Raw genomic sequence first — 18,232 nt, forward strand, 5'->3', positions numbered from 1 at the left:
TCAGAGCAGGAGAGGAGATATAATGACAAGCATTGCCACAAACTGCTGCTGATAGAATGAGATTTCTGCATGTTGATGCTCAATGCTGCTGTTTGAAACTGTCATGTGCTTCAGGACTGAACAGACACACAGAGCTGAATGTGAGATATTGTTTCATAGTGATATAAGCACAGATCTGTCTGGAGAAACACTCACTTGCTCCTCTAATTATGACTTTAGATAGTTTTTAGACAGTTTACCTAAAAATGAAGATTAAAAATCATCAAAATCCCACAGACTTACATTGAGGAAATGTTCAGATGAGCCAAGACTATTCAAACTCCAACTGTCAAAATTCAAATGTAAACAAACTGAAGGTCTTTAGACTCCATTTAACTGCCATTCTATGTTCTATTTCTAGACCATTCAAACTCATTTAACCTTCCATTCTGTCTAATATTTCTAATCTATCAATCATCTATATGGCAGGGCTGCCAACTTTTGAGTTCAGCTTAGAGTGTGATTTTGGGGGCAGGGTTTTGATATGGGGAGGGGCTTATAGATGGGCGTGGCTTGGTGTGGAGAAAAATACAAACAAAAAATCCTTGCATTAGCAGAAGTGTATTAAGTATATATTGACTGTTGTAAGGTCCAGGCACTCGGCCCAAGGAAGGAATCCGGTGCTGGATGAAGGTTTCCTGCGTGTTCGGTCTTTCAGCGCGTAGAGTTAATTCAATTTAGGTTAAACTCAAATCTGACTCCATTTTAGTATGACCTCGAATTTAGGTTGAAATGCAAATTGGTTGAATGCCTTTTTAATTAGTATTCTTCTGACATTTGATTATTCTAGTTAACTCCTCCTCTTATATTAACTTGTTCATTCAGGTGCTCATGTTGCTAACAAGGATACAACGTAATCTACTAGAGTCAATAATCACCGAGTAAAACAGAATAAAATCAAATGTAACAATTTATTATCAGTCAGGTAAATATGTGTTCTGCCAATTACATATCCAATTGAAGCATATCAAATCATAGCATTATAAAACATCAAATTCTCAAAGATTAATCTTAAAGTAATATAAGCATACCTGACCTTAGAAAATACATAGTATGAAGTGAAGAGACACACAACACACTACGGGCTTTCTGGCTACAGAATCGCGCTGATCCTTTTGCTGCAATCCTTTAAATACCTCAGACCAAGACAAACATCCCCCGAGATGGAGACAGGAACTAACAACTGGAATTTGCATTAACTCAGGTCCCAAGCCTGGGTGGTTTTACACCTCAATGGGAACAGGGGGTAATTTACATGGAGGACCCTAGGAAAGGATATCTCTTGACTCTTCGGATCTGTATTATCTTCTAATCTACTTTTGTAAGATTGAGACCATTGTACCAGTTGCACTGAGACATTTCCAATGATACCAGACATTGACATTTTCATGTAATCATTTTGAGCAGACTGAGTAGAAGGAAGAATGGGTGAAGGGATTTATAATGAAACAAATGGCCAGAAGGGGAGGAGGTCTCCTGCTCCTCCAGTTATGGGGTGTCTCGAAGATGCCCGTGTATGTTTGTATTGTCTGTTTCTCAGGAGATCAAAGTATCTCAGGTTCTTTCATCTCTACACTGTCAAAGTATTTAGCAACTCTGCTAATGCTAACTTAATTCTATATAAACTATATAACAGCATAGGTCTATTAGTTACTAGCCTAAACTGGACGGAGACACGGAGCGCCCTGTAACTCACTGACCTGCCTGCGTTCACCATTCACACGGTGCAGATGGGAGCAGTGGCACCCCAGAAAATTATAATAGGGGTGGCCAGATGAGGCCACAGTAAATAAATAAAGGGTTTCCAATATTGACAATATGATATCTCTGTGATTTCTGGGAATGTATCGATAACAATAATTACACAATATTTTGCTGAGTGTGTTATTGTGCTGATATCTTATTTCTAATTGTGCGGACAGCTGACTCCTAAAGGTTTTATTTTTACATTTATGCCATTTTTTTTAAAGTGATCACCATCTTTTAGGACAAATAATTGCATTTGGGCTGTTACCAAGCAAATGCAATCAGTATCAACAAAATTGATCTTTGCAATGCAGAGAAAACTGAAGCTGCATCTGAAGAGCCATTTAGATGTTTTTACACACTGTTTAATCCAGCTCTGAGGGACATGGAGTACTTTAACCTGCAGTTACAAATGAATAAATAATGTTTTGATATTTTAAACAAAACCTTGAAAACTGATGTTTAAAATAGTAAAAAAATGAAAAGGTACCTTAAATGTGAAATTAAAACCGCCAGTAGCTGGCAGCGAGTCACTGTTAATAAGTGAGTCATTGTGATTGAACCAAATCATTTAAACTGTTGATTCATTCAGCAACGAATCACTCTCATGTTGCTCAGAGACGCAAAACAGTGCTGTGTTTGGAATGATTTTTGTTTTTAGAAATAGAGCAAAAACAGGGAATATGTTGTCTAAAACACAAGTCTCTTGATATTAACTTCTTGTTTATTGAAGAACTGTTGTAGAAAATCAATATCAAAACTGTAATTATATGCTGACTTTTGGAGAAAAATTTCACTCTTCATGCGATAGTAACCATTTGAACTTATATAAATTATATAGATCTAAAAAAGTTCTGCCCCATATCTTGAATCATGTGATGTATGCGCACACTCTGTGTATTGATTGGACGGGGGAAAAGGGCAGCTACTCTGGTGGAGCAAATATCTGCAAATCTTTCTTGGTGGCTTTTTTTTTCACTTAAACTATTGTGAATTTACATTCTGCATTTAAATTAATAGTGCCCACCGCAAACCGTCCTAGGGCTGGCCAGAGTTTATACAGCTGACTTCAGTTTATGGGAATAAATTGTGTATTTCCCTCACAATTGTCACAAAACACTCACTTCACTGTCTGTCTGGTCTCTCTGCGCGTTGCTTTGCGAGATCATGAGGCACGATATTTTCCCCTCACTGCTGCACGAGTCTGCGTGAGAATATGGGGGTGTGAGAGCGTGAGAATTGGGTCAATCGCGTGAGTCTCACCCTGAATGTGTGAGAGTTGGCAGCTTTGTATATGGGGCAGTCGTGGTCTAATGGTCAGAGAGTCTGACTTGTGACCCACAGACAGCGATGTACTGGTCATCAGGAGTAAAGTGATCAACAACACAAGTGTCTTGATCCATTCAGATGTGACACAGAACTGTGTTTTACAGTCGTGTGATATGAGAACATTAAAGCTTCTGTAGTGATGCTGGCTGAAAACACACACCACAATCTAAACTTCATGACGAGGTCAATTGGAAAATGACAAAACATAGACTTGTAAATTCATCATCATAGTAATTTAACTTGCAGTTATTAACACTGTACAATAGAGATGTATTTATTATAAATGTTACCGTTATTAGCCTACTTAAATATTAAATATTACCAGTAAATAAGTTCTTAAAGGACAGTTCATCCAAAAATAAAAATTTTAATTTTCTCAAAATTGTGTCATTTCAAACCTGTATGAATTTCTTTCTTCTGTGGAACATAAAAGATGATAATTTCAGAAATTCAAGAAATGTTGGTCCATACAGAAATCAAGGGTAACCAAAATGGTTTGGTCACATTCTACAAAATATCTGTTGTGTTCTACAGAAGAAACTAAGACACACAGGTTTGGAACGACATGAGGGTGAGGAAATGATGACAGAATTTATTCATCAATAGATTTCCTGCATTCTAGCTCAAAATCAATGCTTTAATGTCCAGTGCATTTCTATGTAACACAAATACATTATTAAGTTTGTTATATGTGCGATGAATTCAGTAATATCTATTATTATTTACTCCAATTAAAGGCCCTGTCACCCAGAAAAACATTCATGGAGGAACTCGTGGGTCAGATGGACTGGATTTATAATCTTACCACAGAATCTCCAGTTTACAGTGAGGATCCTCCAGTCCAGCACAGAGACGCTTCACTCCTGAATCTCTTATTTTATTCCCAGACAGATCCAGTTCTCTCAGGTGTGAGGGGTTTGATCTCAGAGCTGAAGTCAGAGCAGAACAACCTTCATCTGTGACGTCACAATATCTCAACCTGTAGAGAACAATGACACACTCTTCACTCTCTCAGATCAGATCAGTTTAGCTGTGAATCCATTAGTAAAGAGAAAGAACAAATCAATGTGTGATGCATCACTGGACTGAGATTTAAAACATAAAAAAAAAACATGATCATAAATAATTTAAAGCATCATTCAAAAATAAAAATGATTTATTTTACTGTCAGGATTTTTAATCAAATACAGGCATGTGATTGGAAACATTAGGCAAGGCAGGTTTATATATATAGCACATTTCGTACACAATAGTAATTCAAAGTGCTTTACATAAAAGAAAGTAAAATAATAATGAAGAAAAATAATAACAAAAGTAAAACAAGCACTTTTAAAATTATTAAAAAATTTACTTATTTAAAATGAATTTAAAACAGTTTGAAAATGATTTTACATAAAATAAAATAAAATAAAAACAGTGAAAATATAGTGCAATCAGTTCGGACATTGCACAGTGCTCCTTCAATAAATGCACAGCTAAACAGATGAGTTTTGAGTCTATATTTAAATGTGACTAGTGTTTTAGCACATCTGATCTCTTCTGGAAGCTGATTCCAGCTGCGGGCAGCATAGTAACTAAAGGAGGACTCCCCTTGTTTTGTGTGAACCCTTGGTATTTCTAACTGACTCGATCCTAATGATCTGAGTGCTCTGTTAGGTTTATATTCAGTGAACATATCTGCAATATATTTCGGTCCTAGGTCATTTAGTGACTTATATACGAGTAAAATTACTTTAAAATCAATCCTAAATGTAACTGGAAGCCAGTGTAAGGACCTGAGGACTGGTGTGATATGCTCAGATTTTCTGGTTCTAGTCAGAACATTACAATTATTAATAATTTTGAAATAACTTGTAACCAGTGTTGGGAGTAACGCATTACAGTAACATATTACTTTTAGCTGTAACACAGTAGTGTAACACATCACTAATCAATTTTCAGTAACATTTTACTCCGTACTTGTTCAGTAACGCTTTATAACACACTTTTAGCCCAAAATTGAATTGATCAAAGAAAAGAGAAAAGAATAAAACAGCAAGACATGAACGAATCAAAGATGCAGTAAATTAGTTCCATTTCCTGTTTGTGGTCAGTCAATAGCTGCGTGTGGTGTCCACGTTTGGAAATAAAGACTAAACGTCAGCTTCTGATATATTTGTTTAGTGATGTTTTTTCATTCATCTCTCTCTCGCTGGTGTAACTCTGTATTGTGTGACGTAGTCCAGTGAAGGTGTGTTTAGGACGGGGTTTACAGGAGTGTGTGAGGATACGGTCATGACACAGAATGATCTCGTCCTCTGTGCTCGAGGTCCGAGGCTATTAGCTCCGTCCGGCTCGCTGTTAGCCTCGGCTCACACTGGACAGTGGAAAAGAGACTAATGAGTGAAGATAGCAGAAGACTGTACATTCACGAGATGGATGTGTGCGCATCTTGTCATTTTACAATTGTATATGGCATTAGAGTTTACATATAGTCCTGTTGTGTCTAATATGAATAGACCCAAGCAATTCACAGATATTGCCAGATAATCTCTTTACCTCTACCATACTTGTTACAGACTTGGATCGTTTGTGATTCTGGCTGTCATCCTGTCTTGTGTTGTCTTGATCCTTCACTTTGTCGATTATAAGCTCTATTGTTAGTAGTCTGGATCGCCCACAGTCATTATGTTACTCCTCTACTGGAGCTAAAATACTCTGCAGTACATTTTGACATTTCAGAACGTTAACTTCTATTTCTGTAGTTATTTTGGTGAAAGTAACTCAAAAGTAATACTGGAGTCATGTAACACATTACAATTCTGAGACAGTAATATTGTAATGGAAGGAATTACTTTTAAATGACAGTAACAAGTCATCTATAATGTTTTACAGTTTGGAAGTAATTTGCACAACACAGAAATAAAACTTTTCAGTTACCTCTTAATAGTTTGAAGGAATGCAGGAACTATAAATAACCACCGCAATAAAGAATGAAGGCCAACCCAGCGTGTATTATACAAGAAAAATACTAGATATACACAATATATACAATAAATGTACGAGGATGAGTGAGTAATGTCCTTGGAAGACCAATGGGTGTGTGTGTGTGTGGGTGTGGGTGTGGGTGTGTGTGTGTGTGTGTGTGTGTGTGTGTGTGTGTGTGTGTTCGGTTCGTCATCACCGGTGCAATATTTGGAGTCCGGGAGCAGGTTGAGAACAGCGCTGTCCTGTGACGAAGTCCTCGGTAAAATAATCCAATGGCAGCCGTTATTTCCACGAGGAAGCAACTCAAAGTCACAGCAAAATACAGCAGGTAATAATGATCAGGCGATCGATCGCTAAATCCTAAAGAGAGCACATAGAGCAACGCTCTTGAACGCTGCTAACGGCTTCTTTTATCAGACGTGTTACTCAGCTGATCCAGGTGACGTCACGGGATTCCCGCGTCACGAGCGAACTCTCGCGAGAAGAAACAGAGTCCACCGTTCTCAACGGGGCAATACAAACACAGAAACATAAATAACAGCTGTGCCACATCAACAATCAGATTAACATTTAATCAGCAGCTTTATAAACGTATACCTCTTATGTGGCCGTGCTACAAACTATCTTCTGCTCATCAAGGCTGAATTTATTTAATTAAAATAAAGTAAAATAAAATAAATATTGTGAAATATTATTACAAATACAAGAAAAGTTTTCAATTTTAATATAAAATGTAATGTTATTCCTGTGATGCAAATCAGAATAGTCTTCATCATTATTCCAGTTTTCAGTGTCACATGATCTTTTAGGTCTTTTATTAAATAGAAATTATTTTAAATGCCTTCACTCAGTTTTTGTCGCTTTCATGAATGAATAAAATTATTAATTTCTCTCTTTTTTTAAAATCTTCTACAAATAATTGAGTGGTATCATTGTTTTCACAAAAATATTAAGCAGCAAAACGTTTTTTAACAAATGTTTCTACAGCAGTAAATCAGAATGATTTCTGAAGGATTATGTGACACTGAAACTTCTTTGTAAACAACAACAGATTTATAAATGTTTCTAATGACGAATATTGTGTTCCCAAATGCAAATTAAATAGTGATGGGAAGTTCAATTCTTTTCGGCGAACTAGTTCTTTCGGACGGTTTGATTCAATAAACCGGTTGAAAAAACCAGTTCAGCTGTTCTTTTACGCTCGATGACGTAATGGCATCACATCTATCAAACATTCAAATATATAAAGTCAGTAATCAACTTTAGTCAGTTAAAAACCTCATAATCATGAAACGTTTACAATTAAGTTTTGCAACAACGCACCCAAATACAACAGCAATAATGTGCATAGGAGAATTTAAGTCTTGAAGATATAAAGTAAATAAATTAGGTGTCATCAGCGCCGAAACCATGATCGACCTACTATACATAATCTATTGCGATGTATTTGTTATTAAATCAACTTATGTGTCGCCAGATTGCCCTTCATTCAAGCCCTCGGTTTACCCGCGCTCATAACATTAGTACAGAATCAGAATCAATCACCAGAAGAATCAGTTCGGTTCAGACGCTCTGTGTGTCGGTCTGCTTCACGCTGAATCACGCATGCGCAGTATCATCAGCTCCTCTGCTCTCGAATCGGATACGTCCGAAAGAAACGGTTTTCAGTTCAGTGGACTGATGATCCGAAAACCGATGCAACCGGTTCTTGACTCGAGAACGAGAACCGCTCTAACCAGCACGTGCTGCAGTTCAGTATCATCAGCTGCTCTGCTCGTGTTCATGTTCTGTTTACTACAAACTCAATTTGTGAATCTGTCATCATTAACTATAAATACAGTACAAATATTTCATAAATCATCTCTTATTCCTATTAAACAGAGTCTTTAGAGTCTTAACTGTTGTCCAACTTCCCTGAAAACCCCTTTTGGTCTATACATTATCTACAATATACAGATTAGAAACATTCATCTTAAAAAAAAAAAAAAAAAAAAAAGCAAAATAAAATATAGTTATTTTATCACACTTTCCGATGTTTAACAAAATACTTAAAAAAATACACGCATGCGCAGTATCATCAGTTCATCGGTTCTCAAATCGGACACGTCCAGGCGGCAAGGAAGTCGACCGGAAGTTGAAGTCGGCCGCGAGCTGCCATCTTGTAGCAGAACTTCACTTGCGTTAGCATCCCATTGACTTTGCATTAATTTTGTCGTCACTTTGACAGCGAATAACTTTACATCTGAGGCGTTTAAAGACTCCATTTGTCCATTATTTATTTCTAAAGATACACAACAATGTATAAAGGGCTCCATTACCTTTTGTTACATTATGGCCCCGTAGAAACAGTTTTTGTAAAAATAGGCTAACGATTGCGTCATAACCACTCGGCTCTCTGTCGCATTACCGTACAGACAGGAGGAGAAGCTCGCAGGCAATTAACTTAATATGGCGTACTGGCGTTACATTTTAAAATACTATACAAAATAATTAATCAGAATACTTACTCCTGCTCACTCACGACAAAGAACTCCCCGCTCAAGCTCGCCGTCTCTGCAAGATTAATGATGGCAGTTTGCACGCACAGCTACTAGAAGATTTACATCTGTCAGACAGGTTGCTGACGTCGTCAAGCTTAGTTTGAGTCTGCGCATCAGAAACGGAAGTCCTAAAAAACGCTAAGAATGGGCTTCACTTGTCTCAATTGAGTTCCAAAGGGGTCGCTGTGTCCATTTCTTTTACTGTCTATAGACGCGTCAGACAGAAACGATTCTCGGTGGCTGTTCATTCATTATCTGTCTCGGCTCGGTGTTCATCTTCAGTTCTCTCTTCACATCAGTTCAGTCAGTGTACTGTTTGAGTACATTAATTACTCCGGGATATTGGTTTATTCTGACTCAGAGGGAGTGTCAGTCATGTTAAAAAAGTTAACAGCTTAAGTAATTTGTGGATTAATGGTTATTGGAGACGCAAACAGTTTCAAACGATTTAATTTGATTTGGTGAACTGGTTCAAGCGTTCAACTAAGAAGATCCGATTAAATTGAACGATTCGTTCAAGAATCGGACATCACTAAAATTAAAGCATCTAAAAAACCAAGCGCAGCACTAACAGTGAATCAAAACCAGAAACAGTACAGTAACAGCAGACATGGAGCGTCACACTACAGTCTATATAAACTCTGACACGAAAATCACATCCCTACAAATAGTCTGTCTTATGTTAAACCACACTATTCATTACACAGCTGTGTGTGTGTGTGTAGTGCTCTGTGTGTGTGTGTGTGTGTGTGTGTGTGTTTCTCCATCACTCAAGGATATCAGAACCTGAGATCACCTACACTGAGATATTATTCATACTTGCAGATAGTACTTAACAAGACGAGCTATTAGCACTTAGTGTAACAGAATCCATTTTAAGGTGTTGCTAATGCAGAAACAGCTTTAACATGAACACAGAAGTCCACACATGAACAAGAAACAAAGACACACAATGATTTACTTTCTGTATCTCTGTCTCTTGATACAACTATTGTGTTTTCTGGCTTTCTGGGTGATTTGTTTTTCACTTCACAAATATTTTACAGTGTGTCATATATAATCTTACCACAGTATCTCCAGTTTACAGCAAGGATCCTCCAGTCCAGCACAGAGACACTTCACTCCCAAATCTCTTATTTTATTCCCAGACAGATTCAGTTCTCTCAGGTGTGAGGGGTTTGATCTCAGAGCTGAAGTCAGAGCAGAACAACCTTCATGTGTGACGTCACAATCTCTCAACCTGTAGAGAACAATGACGCAGTGTTAATTCATTACACAGCTGAGCTTTATATTGATCTGTATTAATATGTACAGAGTAGTGCTGTGTGTGTGTGTGTGTGTGTGTGTGTTTCTCCATCACTCAAGGATATCAGAACCTGAGATCTCTTTCACTGTGAGATATTATTCATACTTGCAGATAGTACTCACACCTCAATGTACTGCAGTGCTTTACTAAACAGTAGGTAATAACATATTCTTTCTCTGATTCTGTTGATTATAAACAGATGGTGTCTTCTAGTGTCCTTCCTTGTGTCTCTTCCTAAAGCCCCCTACACCTGCTCCTAATCACACTGAAGCTGCTGATCAGTAAAGCTGTTCTTGAAGCTGCAGGAAGAGACTCACGCTTCTGAGTTTGGGAACAATATGAGCTGCATGTGATTGATTCTCCAGAACATCTGATCAACACCAGGACAACACATCTATATTTAATTATACACATGTTAGATGTTTTATTTCCATGTTTTGAATATTTTCGTATTATATTATCAGAGTCCACACCAAAGCTATAATGATAAAGGCACAGAGAAACGATATAGTTGGAATCACTTTCAGAACGATTTTTCTTTTTCTGATGAACGATAAAAACATTGACAGCCAATCAGAATCAATCCTGCTGAGCAAGGATACTGATAAACACAGGGCACTTCTTTAAAGCTCATATGAAATAACAAGAGAGAAAATACTGTCAGTTCAACAGTATGATGAATAAATATTAATGGTAACACTTTACAATAAAATGTCATTTGTTAACATTAAGCTTTAACGAACATGAATGAACAATGAACAATACATTTATTAATCTTTGTTAATGTTAATAAAAACAGTTATTCATTGTTCATGTTAGTTCCCAGTGCATTAATGTTTACAAACACAACTTGTGATTTTAATAATGCATAAGTAAATGCTGAAATTAACATGAACTAAGATTAATAAATGCTGTGGAAATATTGTTCATTATTATTTATGTTATTTATATTTGTCAACTAATGTAATTAACTAACGTTAACTAATGAACCTTATTGAAGCATAGCACTGAGAAGAACTTAACATTTTATAGTTTAATGAAGAAATGTTTAATGTATTTACATGTGTTATTATCATAACTGTTCATTTTAAATATTATGATATGTCTTCACACACTACATTAACACGATATCGATAATTGTTGCTTTTGAATATCACAGTTATCATCAATACCGGTATATCACGACACCCCTAGTCTCATCCAATCAGTAGGAAGTATTACATTCACAAACTATACCTAATTTTGTTTAATTTTGTCTGACTTTCTGGGTGATTTGTTTTTCACTTCACAAATATTTTACAGTGTGTCATATATAATCTTACCCCAGTTTCTCCAGTTTACAGCGAGGATCCTCCAGTCCAGCACAGAGACACTTCACTCCCGAATCTCTTATTTTATTCAGAGACAGATCCAGTTCTCTCAGGTGTGAGGGGTTTGATCTCAGAGCTGAAGTCAGAGCAGAACAACCTTCATCTGTGATGTCACAATCTCTCAACCTGTAGAGAACAATGACACACTCTTCACTCTCTCAGATCAGATCAGTTTAGCTGTGAATCCATTAGTAAAGAGAAAGAACAAATCAATGTGTGATGCATCACTGGACTGAGATTTAAAATGTCAAAAAAGAAATCAAAATATTATAAATAATTTAAAGCCTCATTCAAAAAGAAAAAAAACTATTTTACACTCTCAGGATTTTAAACCAAATTGTCTGTCTTATGTAGAAGTTCATGCAAATCTATTTAATCACACTATTCATTACACAGCTGAGCTTTAGTGTTATTTTTCAATCTGTATTAATATGTATGGAGTAGTGGAGTGTGTGTGTGTGTGTGTGTGTGTGTGTGTGTGAGAGAGAGAGTGAGAGTGTGTGTGTGTGTGTGTGTGTTTGTGTGTGTGTGAGAGAGAGTGAGAGTGTGTGTGTGTGTTTGTGTGAGAGAGAGAGAGAGTGAGAGTGTGTGTGTGTGTTTGTGTGTGAGAGAGAGAGAGAGAGAGAGAGAGAGTGAGAGTGAGTGTGTGTGTGTGTGTGAGAGAGTGAGAGTGTGTGTGTGTGTGTTTGTGTGTGTGTGAGAGAGAGTGAGTGTGTGTGTGTGTGTGTGTGTGTTTGTGTTTGTGTGTGTGTGAGAGAGAGAGAGAGAGAGAGAGAGAGAGAGTGAGAGTGTGTGTGAGAGAGAGAGAGTGAGAGTGTGTGTGTGTGTTTCTCCATCAATCAAGATATAAAATCCTGAGATCTCCTACACTGTGAGATATGATTCATATTTAGTGTAAATTGAGTCAGATAGTACTCACACCTCAATGTACTGCAGTGCTTTACAGAACAGCAGGTAATAACATACTCTTCACATTCACATTCAGTATTATAAATACAAGTAGTTTGTGTCTGTGCTGTCCGTGTACGTGTCTGGATTGCTCACACAGAAAGTATAACACAGTCTTTACACTCCAACAGTCTTTTGGAAACAGGGTTTTTAACCACACAAACAGCACTTCAGCTCGACTGAACAAAGTGTTCATAGAATGCAGTTCTTACAGGAGACTGAATAAATGAATCTGCTCCTGCGCTGATTGTAAAGAAGAATGTGATTGGCTACAGCGAGAACGTGCTACGATTGGTCAGTGTAGTGTGGCTGTTATCTGATTGGCTTGAGCAGACGGTGGGTGGAGTCACAAATACACAGAAAGACTTTCACTAATGAATGACAGGAAAAGTTGTTTGTAGAATAAAAAGATATTTGTGAAAATGTTTTTATTTTCAAATATCATTATATTTAAATTTTTTATATATTTTTTGTTAATCTCTTAACATTCATCTGTGGATCATAATCTTTTAATTTGTAATTATGCAACAATTCTATCTCCATGCACCTAGCCCTAATATCAGTTATTAAAATGATCAATATTCCTCCATCACTAATATTTATGTTTATATAATATCACTGTACTATAAACACAGTTTCATCTCTCAGAAGCTGCTTGTCACTGCAGAAGAGTATTTGATGAATCAAGCTGCTAAAGGAGTGTTTTCTGCTTCCTCCTGATCACTTCTGAAGCAGAACAGCAGCGGAGAGCAATGAGGAGACGAGGAGAGAGATCACATGACATCAGCCAATCAAAACAGAGCGCATTTATCAGAAACCCAGCGTTTCTGACACTAATATTCATCTTTTCAACATCAGTCACTGTTTGAGCAAAAACACCTCGACCTTCTGAAATCAAGATACATTTACTGAAGAAGAAAAATCACTTCAGATAGAAAGACCTGTTTTCTGAAGAAAGAAGTAAAGATTCTGCCAATGGCAAGAAAAATAATCGTTTTCCCTTTGAATTATTAATATTATTTTTCTTAACTCATTGGCAGCATTTTTTTTCTTACTTTGAGCAAAAAATGCACAAACTCTTTACATTTTTCCGAAAACAAGATTTAAAATCTGAAATAATTTTTCTTCTCAAGTAAATTGATCTTGATTCATGAATTTTTAGATATTTGTTCTAGAAATAAAGACAAAAATCCTAAGAAAATCATTGTTTGCAGTGAAGTAAACTGAGCACTTCTGAAGTTCTGTGTTTGTGATTCAGAACAAATTCAAGCAGCAGTAAATCTCAAGACTGTGTGCGTGTGCTTATGTTTTACTGTACGCTACACAGCACTGCATCAGATTTAGACTGTATTTCACTGTATTCTTCACATAAAATCAAGAAAAGCTGCTTTACTTCACATCGGATCATTAAAAGTGTCGCCTGTTCAGTGCATGGATTTATATTCTGAATGAATCAATGTGAATCATAAATCAAGGTGTTTCAGAACGGCAGAATTCACACAAATCTCTGCATTAATTCAAGAAATCAACAGATAAATGAGTAAATGAGAAGGAGCAGGTTTGTTGTGGATCTGAAGCCGTGTCTCTGACATTGTTGAGCAGCGCTCGAGCAGTAAACTACTGATGAACTTTTCCTGAAACACACAGAAGAATCTTCTCCAGCAGCGTGTTCACGAGAGAGAAGCTCTTCATTCCTCTCCTTCACAATCATAAAGATCATCAGTGGTGTCCTGCACATCATTGTTTTGAGCTGACTGTGAGATCTGATGCTCTAGAGCTGGATTTGTGTTTATTATAGTCTTCAGATCCTGATCTGATATATAGACCGGGTTTTATTTCTGTGTTTGGACACTAATGTTGTGAATCAGAGCTTGTTCAGTAGTCATTCACAGAAATACTATTTTATGGCATGATGCAGATCTCTTTAAATGTATAATAATGTAAAATAGTGTCTAGTGTTGTCCAGTAAAGAGTCAGACACTTCAAGCACAAGTGAAATGTCTGAAGGTCAGCTTTACTGATCAATGTGTGGAGCGTCTCTTTGCTGCAGCTGCTGCTGATTTAATGAACCAGTTTCTCATGTGACGGGGTTGTTTTTACCCGCGCCGCTAACACACGCTTTACTCTAATATCTACTGGATTAAAAACACCTGTCCTGACTCCTTTAAGATTCTGTTATTCAGGAGAAAATCTCTCATTCAGGAACATTTATTTTAAAGGAGTCAGATTCATTATTAAATATAATAGTTTAGTTGATGATGAAACACTCACACAGCTTTTCTGCAGTTGATCACAGCTGGTATCAGTCTTCTTCTCCCCTCATCTGATGTGTTGTATTTCATGGTGTCCAGTTCATCCAGAGGCTCCTCTGACATCTGAATCATGTAGGAGATTGTTGAACACTGAGCAGGAGAGAGTTTCTCTGAGTGTTTGTCTGATTTCACAAACTCCTGAATCTCTCTGAACAGAGTCTGATCTTTCACTTCCAGCAGACAGAGGAACAGATTGATCGACTGATCAGCTGAGAGATGATCACTACTCTTGATCCTCTCTTTAATGTCCTGTGTGCTTCTCCTGATGGTCTCTGAGCTGTTCTCTGTGTGTGTCAGTAGATCCTGTAAGAGTCTCTGATTGGACTCCAGTGAGACGCCCAGCAGGAACCGCAGGAACAGATCCAGACGTCCATTCTCACTCTTGAGAGCTTTAACTACTGCTGATGTTAGTAGATCATACAGAGAGACTTCATCAGATCTGTTTAATCTGAATTCACGCAGTGTTTTCTTGTTCTTTGTTAAATAGCAGTAAAACAGATAGAAAGCAGCGAGAAACTCCTGAACGCTCAGATGAATGAAGCTGTAGACTTTCCTCTGATGAATCACAGATTCCTGCTTAAAGATCTCAGTGCAAATCCCAGAATACACTGAGGCGTCAGTGACGTCTATGCCGCTCTCAATCAGGTCCTCCTCATAGAACATCACATTGCCCTTCATCAGCTGTTTGAAAGCCACTTCAGCAAGTTTCACAATCACTTCTCTGTTGGACGGCAGGAGTTGCTCTGGATCTCTCTCTTCATACTTCTGCTTCCTCATGTTGATCTGAATCAGCAGGAAGTGGATGTACATTTCAGTCAGAGTTTGAGGGATATCTGCTCTCAGATCTTCTTCCAGGAGCTTCTGAAGCACAGTGGATGAGATCCAGCAGAAGACGGGGATGTGGCACATGATGTGGAGGCTTCTTGCTCTTCTGATGTGTGAGATGATTCTGCTGGCTTGATGCTCATCACTGATTCTCTTCCTGAAATATTCCTCCTTCTGAGGCTCAGTGAATCCCTGAATCTCTGTCAGACGGTGGATGTATTTGGAGGGGATCTGATTGGCTGCTGCTGGTCTGGAGGTGATCCAGATGAGAGCAGAGGGAAGCAGCTTTCCTTTCATGAGCTTTGACATCAACACAGCCACTGATGAAGTCTCAGTCACATCACAAACTTCCTGAGCGTCTGAAAACATCAGTGTGATTCTGCTTTCATCCAGACCATCAAAGATGAACACAACTTTACACTCCTCATAAATCTGTGAGTCCAGATCTTGAAGTTCAGGATGAAAGTCCAGCAGAAGTCTGTGAAGACTGTACTGATGATCTCGGATCAAGTTCAGCTCTCGAAATGGAAGCACAAACATGAAATCTACATCCTGATTGGCTTTTCCCTCGGCCCAGTCCAGAATGAACTTCTGCACAGAGACGGTTTTTCCGATTCCAGCGATGCCTTTAGTAAGAACAGTCTTGATCTGCTCTTTCTCCTCAGATCCTGCTTCAGCGGAGGCTTTAAAGATGTCATTGCAGTAGATTGGAGCGTCTTGTGAGGGTTGTGTTCTGGCTGTTTTCTCCATCTGTAAAACCTCATGTTCTTCATTCACTCCTTCTCTCTCTCCCTCTATGATGTAGAGCTGTGTGTAGATGCTGTTCAGGAGGCTTTCATTCTCCTGGAGTTTCAGTCCCTCACATAATCTCTCATACTTGTTCTTCATGCTGGTTTTGTGCTGCTCTTTGACTCTCTGTAGTTCATCATTCACTGCTTGATCATGTTTATTCAGAGACGCTGTAACGCTCGTGTTGTTCAGACAGAAGACAGAGGAGACTCCTCCAGAGACGCTTCGCTCTAAATCTGCTCTGCTGAAATATCACAAGAACAACTGATTAAACATATATCAAAATAAAGGATGTGTAAATTAACATCTAAACTGATAGAAATTTCAGTCTTGTATTTTCAGTATAATTTTACTCTGATCTGCAGCAAACACTAGATGTGTGTGAACAGTGAAGTGTGTTCAGGAGCACAAGAGCCAATAAAACAAGCTCCTGCAGCTCCTCACAGAGTCTTCAACACCTTACACTGCAGAACAAACATCTTCATTATTATTCTTTACTCTCTTAAATGTGGAGAATCACAATACAGTATAAAGTGATCATTAAACTTCAGAAGTCTGCTGTGATGAAGTAAATCTGAGCGCTGCACATTCAGAGTAAATCCGTGGCACTGTTGCTCTTCTACAGTCTTGTGTTTCACAGCAGTTCACAATCAGTGACTAGAGCACATTTATTCCAGATGATCGCTTGTGATTGACAGCTGATGAATTATTACAGTCTGTACTTTATGCTGTGGATATTGTAACATGTTAGATGGCTGTAAGATGCATATTTTATCTCCCTCATCTTTCTGAAGGAGCAGCCAGCGATAGACAAGCAGACATTTCAAAATATGAGTCGACTGTATTTCTGTTTGTTTTTAATTAAAAGTTCCACATCATGGATAAAGTTTTTTTCTTTTTTTTTCTTAGTTAATTTTGGTATTTTTGGTTGCACACTGTGTTTAAAGTAGGCCTATGAATAAGAACAATTAAATAACGTTTAATGCAGAAATATCAGGGTTTCCCTTACCATAATGTATGGGGGGTGCCCGCCCTCCAACTGGCTCACCCTGCCCCCCTCGAAGGTCAAGTAAATTTTATTTGATTTTCTTTATAGCGCCAGATTACTATTTATTTTATTAAACAAACCAAATGATCTGTTAGTCCACAAAACACAACATTTGTTCATTATTTTGATTTCAAATCATGTAAAAAAAGCATTGTGACTCTCTTATCACAGTACAGTAACAATCTTTCATAGACATAGTTTAAACTCAATAAATATAAACAACACATTATTCATGCATTTGACTTGTAGGTTTGTATAATAAGTTGCTCAATCAAACGGTGAAACATTTTAATTAACAATTAACCAACTTTTCTTGTTAGGATATTGCAAATACTGAAAATTAAAACACCACTGACAGAAACAGTCGACTCTCGTGCCTTTTAAATCTTTATCACAAACAATCCCACTGGGGTCTTATTGAACTTTGTTTTTCTGCCTCCATAAAAGTGCATATATTATTGTTTTCATTGTTTATCTAAAAGGTGCTCTTTTTCTTGTTTTAAACCTAGCCAAAAGCCCATGTGTTGCGTGTGAAACACAGTAGGCTTTAATTATTAGACATTTATTGTGAAATGACTGCATTTCAGTGTCAATCCATGTTCTTTTTTACCACGAACAATGCGTTTTCACTTTAATTCAGCGCAAGCAGCACAGCAAAAATAGACTCAGTACGTAAACGATGGCTGCACTGCTGCAGACGCACTGCTCCTGGAACGCACTTAAGGACCGCAACCGTGTGCAGTGTGTACGCTGGAATCCGTTAACATGGGTGCGTAAAAAAATACGCAACGCATACGCACCGCAGACGGAGTATGTGTGACTCCTGATTTCAGAAGCACAGCGGTAGGATTCGCGAGACTGCGTGATTTGTGTCTAACACTACAGTCTAGGGTCCAATGTTGTTTTTCTTGGGTTTTGTGTGTTCTAACATAGTTGGCTAAATGTTAATGTTTTGTCCAGTTTAATTCTGTTTATTCCACACCTACAACTCCTTCAATTAAAACTCCACAACC

General features: G+C 37.7%; 2 protein-coding genes and 2 long non-coding RNA genes across 13 annotated transcripts in view; 2 read left to right on the forward strand and 2 right to left on the reverse strand.

Moving 5' to 3' along the window:
• Positions 1-4,416, forward strand: part of LOC127964989 (uncharacterized) — a 193,978-nt gene extending 189,562 nt beyond the window's left edge. The window contains exon 3 of the long non-coding RNA XR_008155226.1: positions 4,335-4,416. This is a non-coding gene — a long non-coding RNA (uncharacterized LOC127964989). The remainder of the gene's footprint in view (positions 1-4,334) is intronic.
• The window catches only part of LOC127964884 (NACHT, LRR and PYD domains-containing protein 12-like), a 1,383,583-nt gene that overhangs the window by 595,007 nt on the left and 770,344 nt on the right, over positions 1-18,232 (reverse strand). Inside the window, exons 25-27 of the mRNA XM_052565314.1 lie at positions 11,250-11,423; positions 9,688-9,861; positions 3,920-4,093 (exon numbers count right to left, since the gene is read on the reverse strand). Of these exons, the coding sequence (XP_052421274.1) occupies positions 3,920-4,093; positions 9,688-9,861; positions 11,250-11,423 (522 nt within the window). The remainder of the gene's footprint in view (positions 1-3,919; positions 4,094-9,687; positions 9,862-11,249; positions 11,424-18,232) is intronic.
• LOC127964976 (uncharacterized) overlaps positions 1-18,232 on the forward strand; it is a 385,149-nt gene that overhangs the window by 234,638 nt on the left and 132,279 nt on the right. The window contains exon 2 of the long non-coding RNA XR_008155212.1: positions 13,721-14,590. This is a non-coding gene — a long non-coding RNA (uncharacterized LOC127964976). The remainder of the gene's footprint in view (positions 1-13,720; positions 14,591-18,232) is intronic.
• LOC127964903 (protein NLRC3-like) overlaps positions 14,513-18,232 on the reverse strand; it is a 163,062-nt gene continuing 159,342 nt past the window's right edge. For 9 of the 10 annotated variants that reach the window (XM_052565401.1, XM_052565403.1, XM_052565398.1 and 6 more), the window contains one exon: positions 14,513-16,415. In XM_052565401.1, coding sequence (XP_052421361.1) covers positions 14,513-16,415 — 1,903 coding nt within the window. The remainder of the gene's footprint in view (positions 16,416-18,232) is intronic. The other variant, XM_052565405.1, reaches the window with a different exon arrangement.

This window comes from Carassius gibelio, chromosome B9, assembly GCF_023724105.1.
Source record: "Carassius gibelio isolate Cgi1373 ecotype wild population from Czech Republic chromosome B9, carGib1.2-hapl.c, whole genome shotgun sequence".
Taxonomy (NCBI): Eukaryota; Metazoa; Chordata; class Actinopteri; order Cypriniformes; family Cyprinidae; genus Carassius; species Carassius gibelio.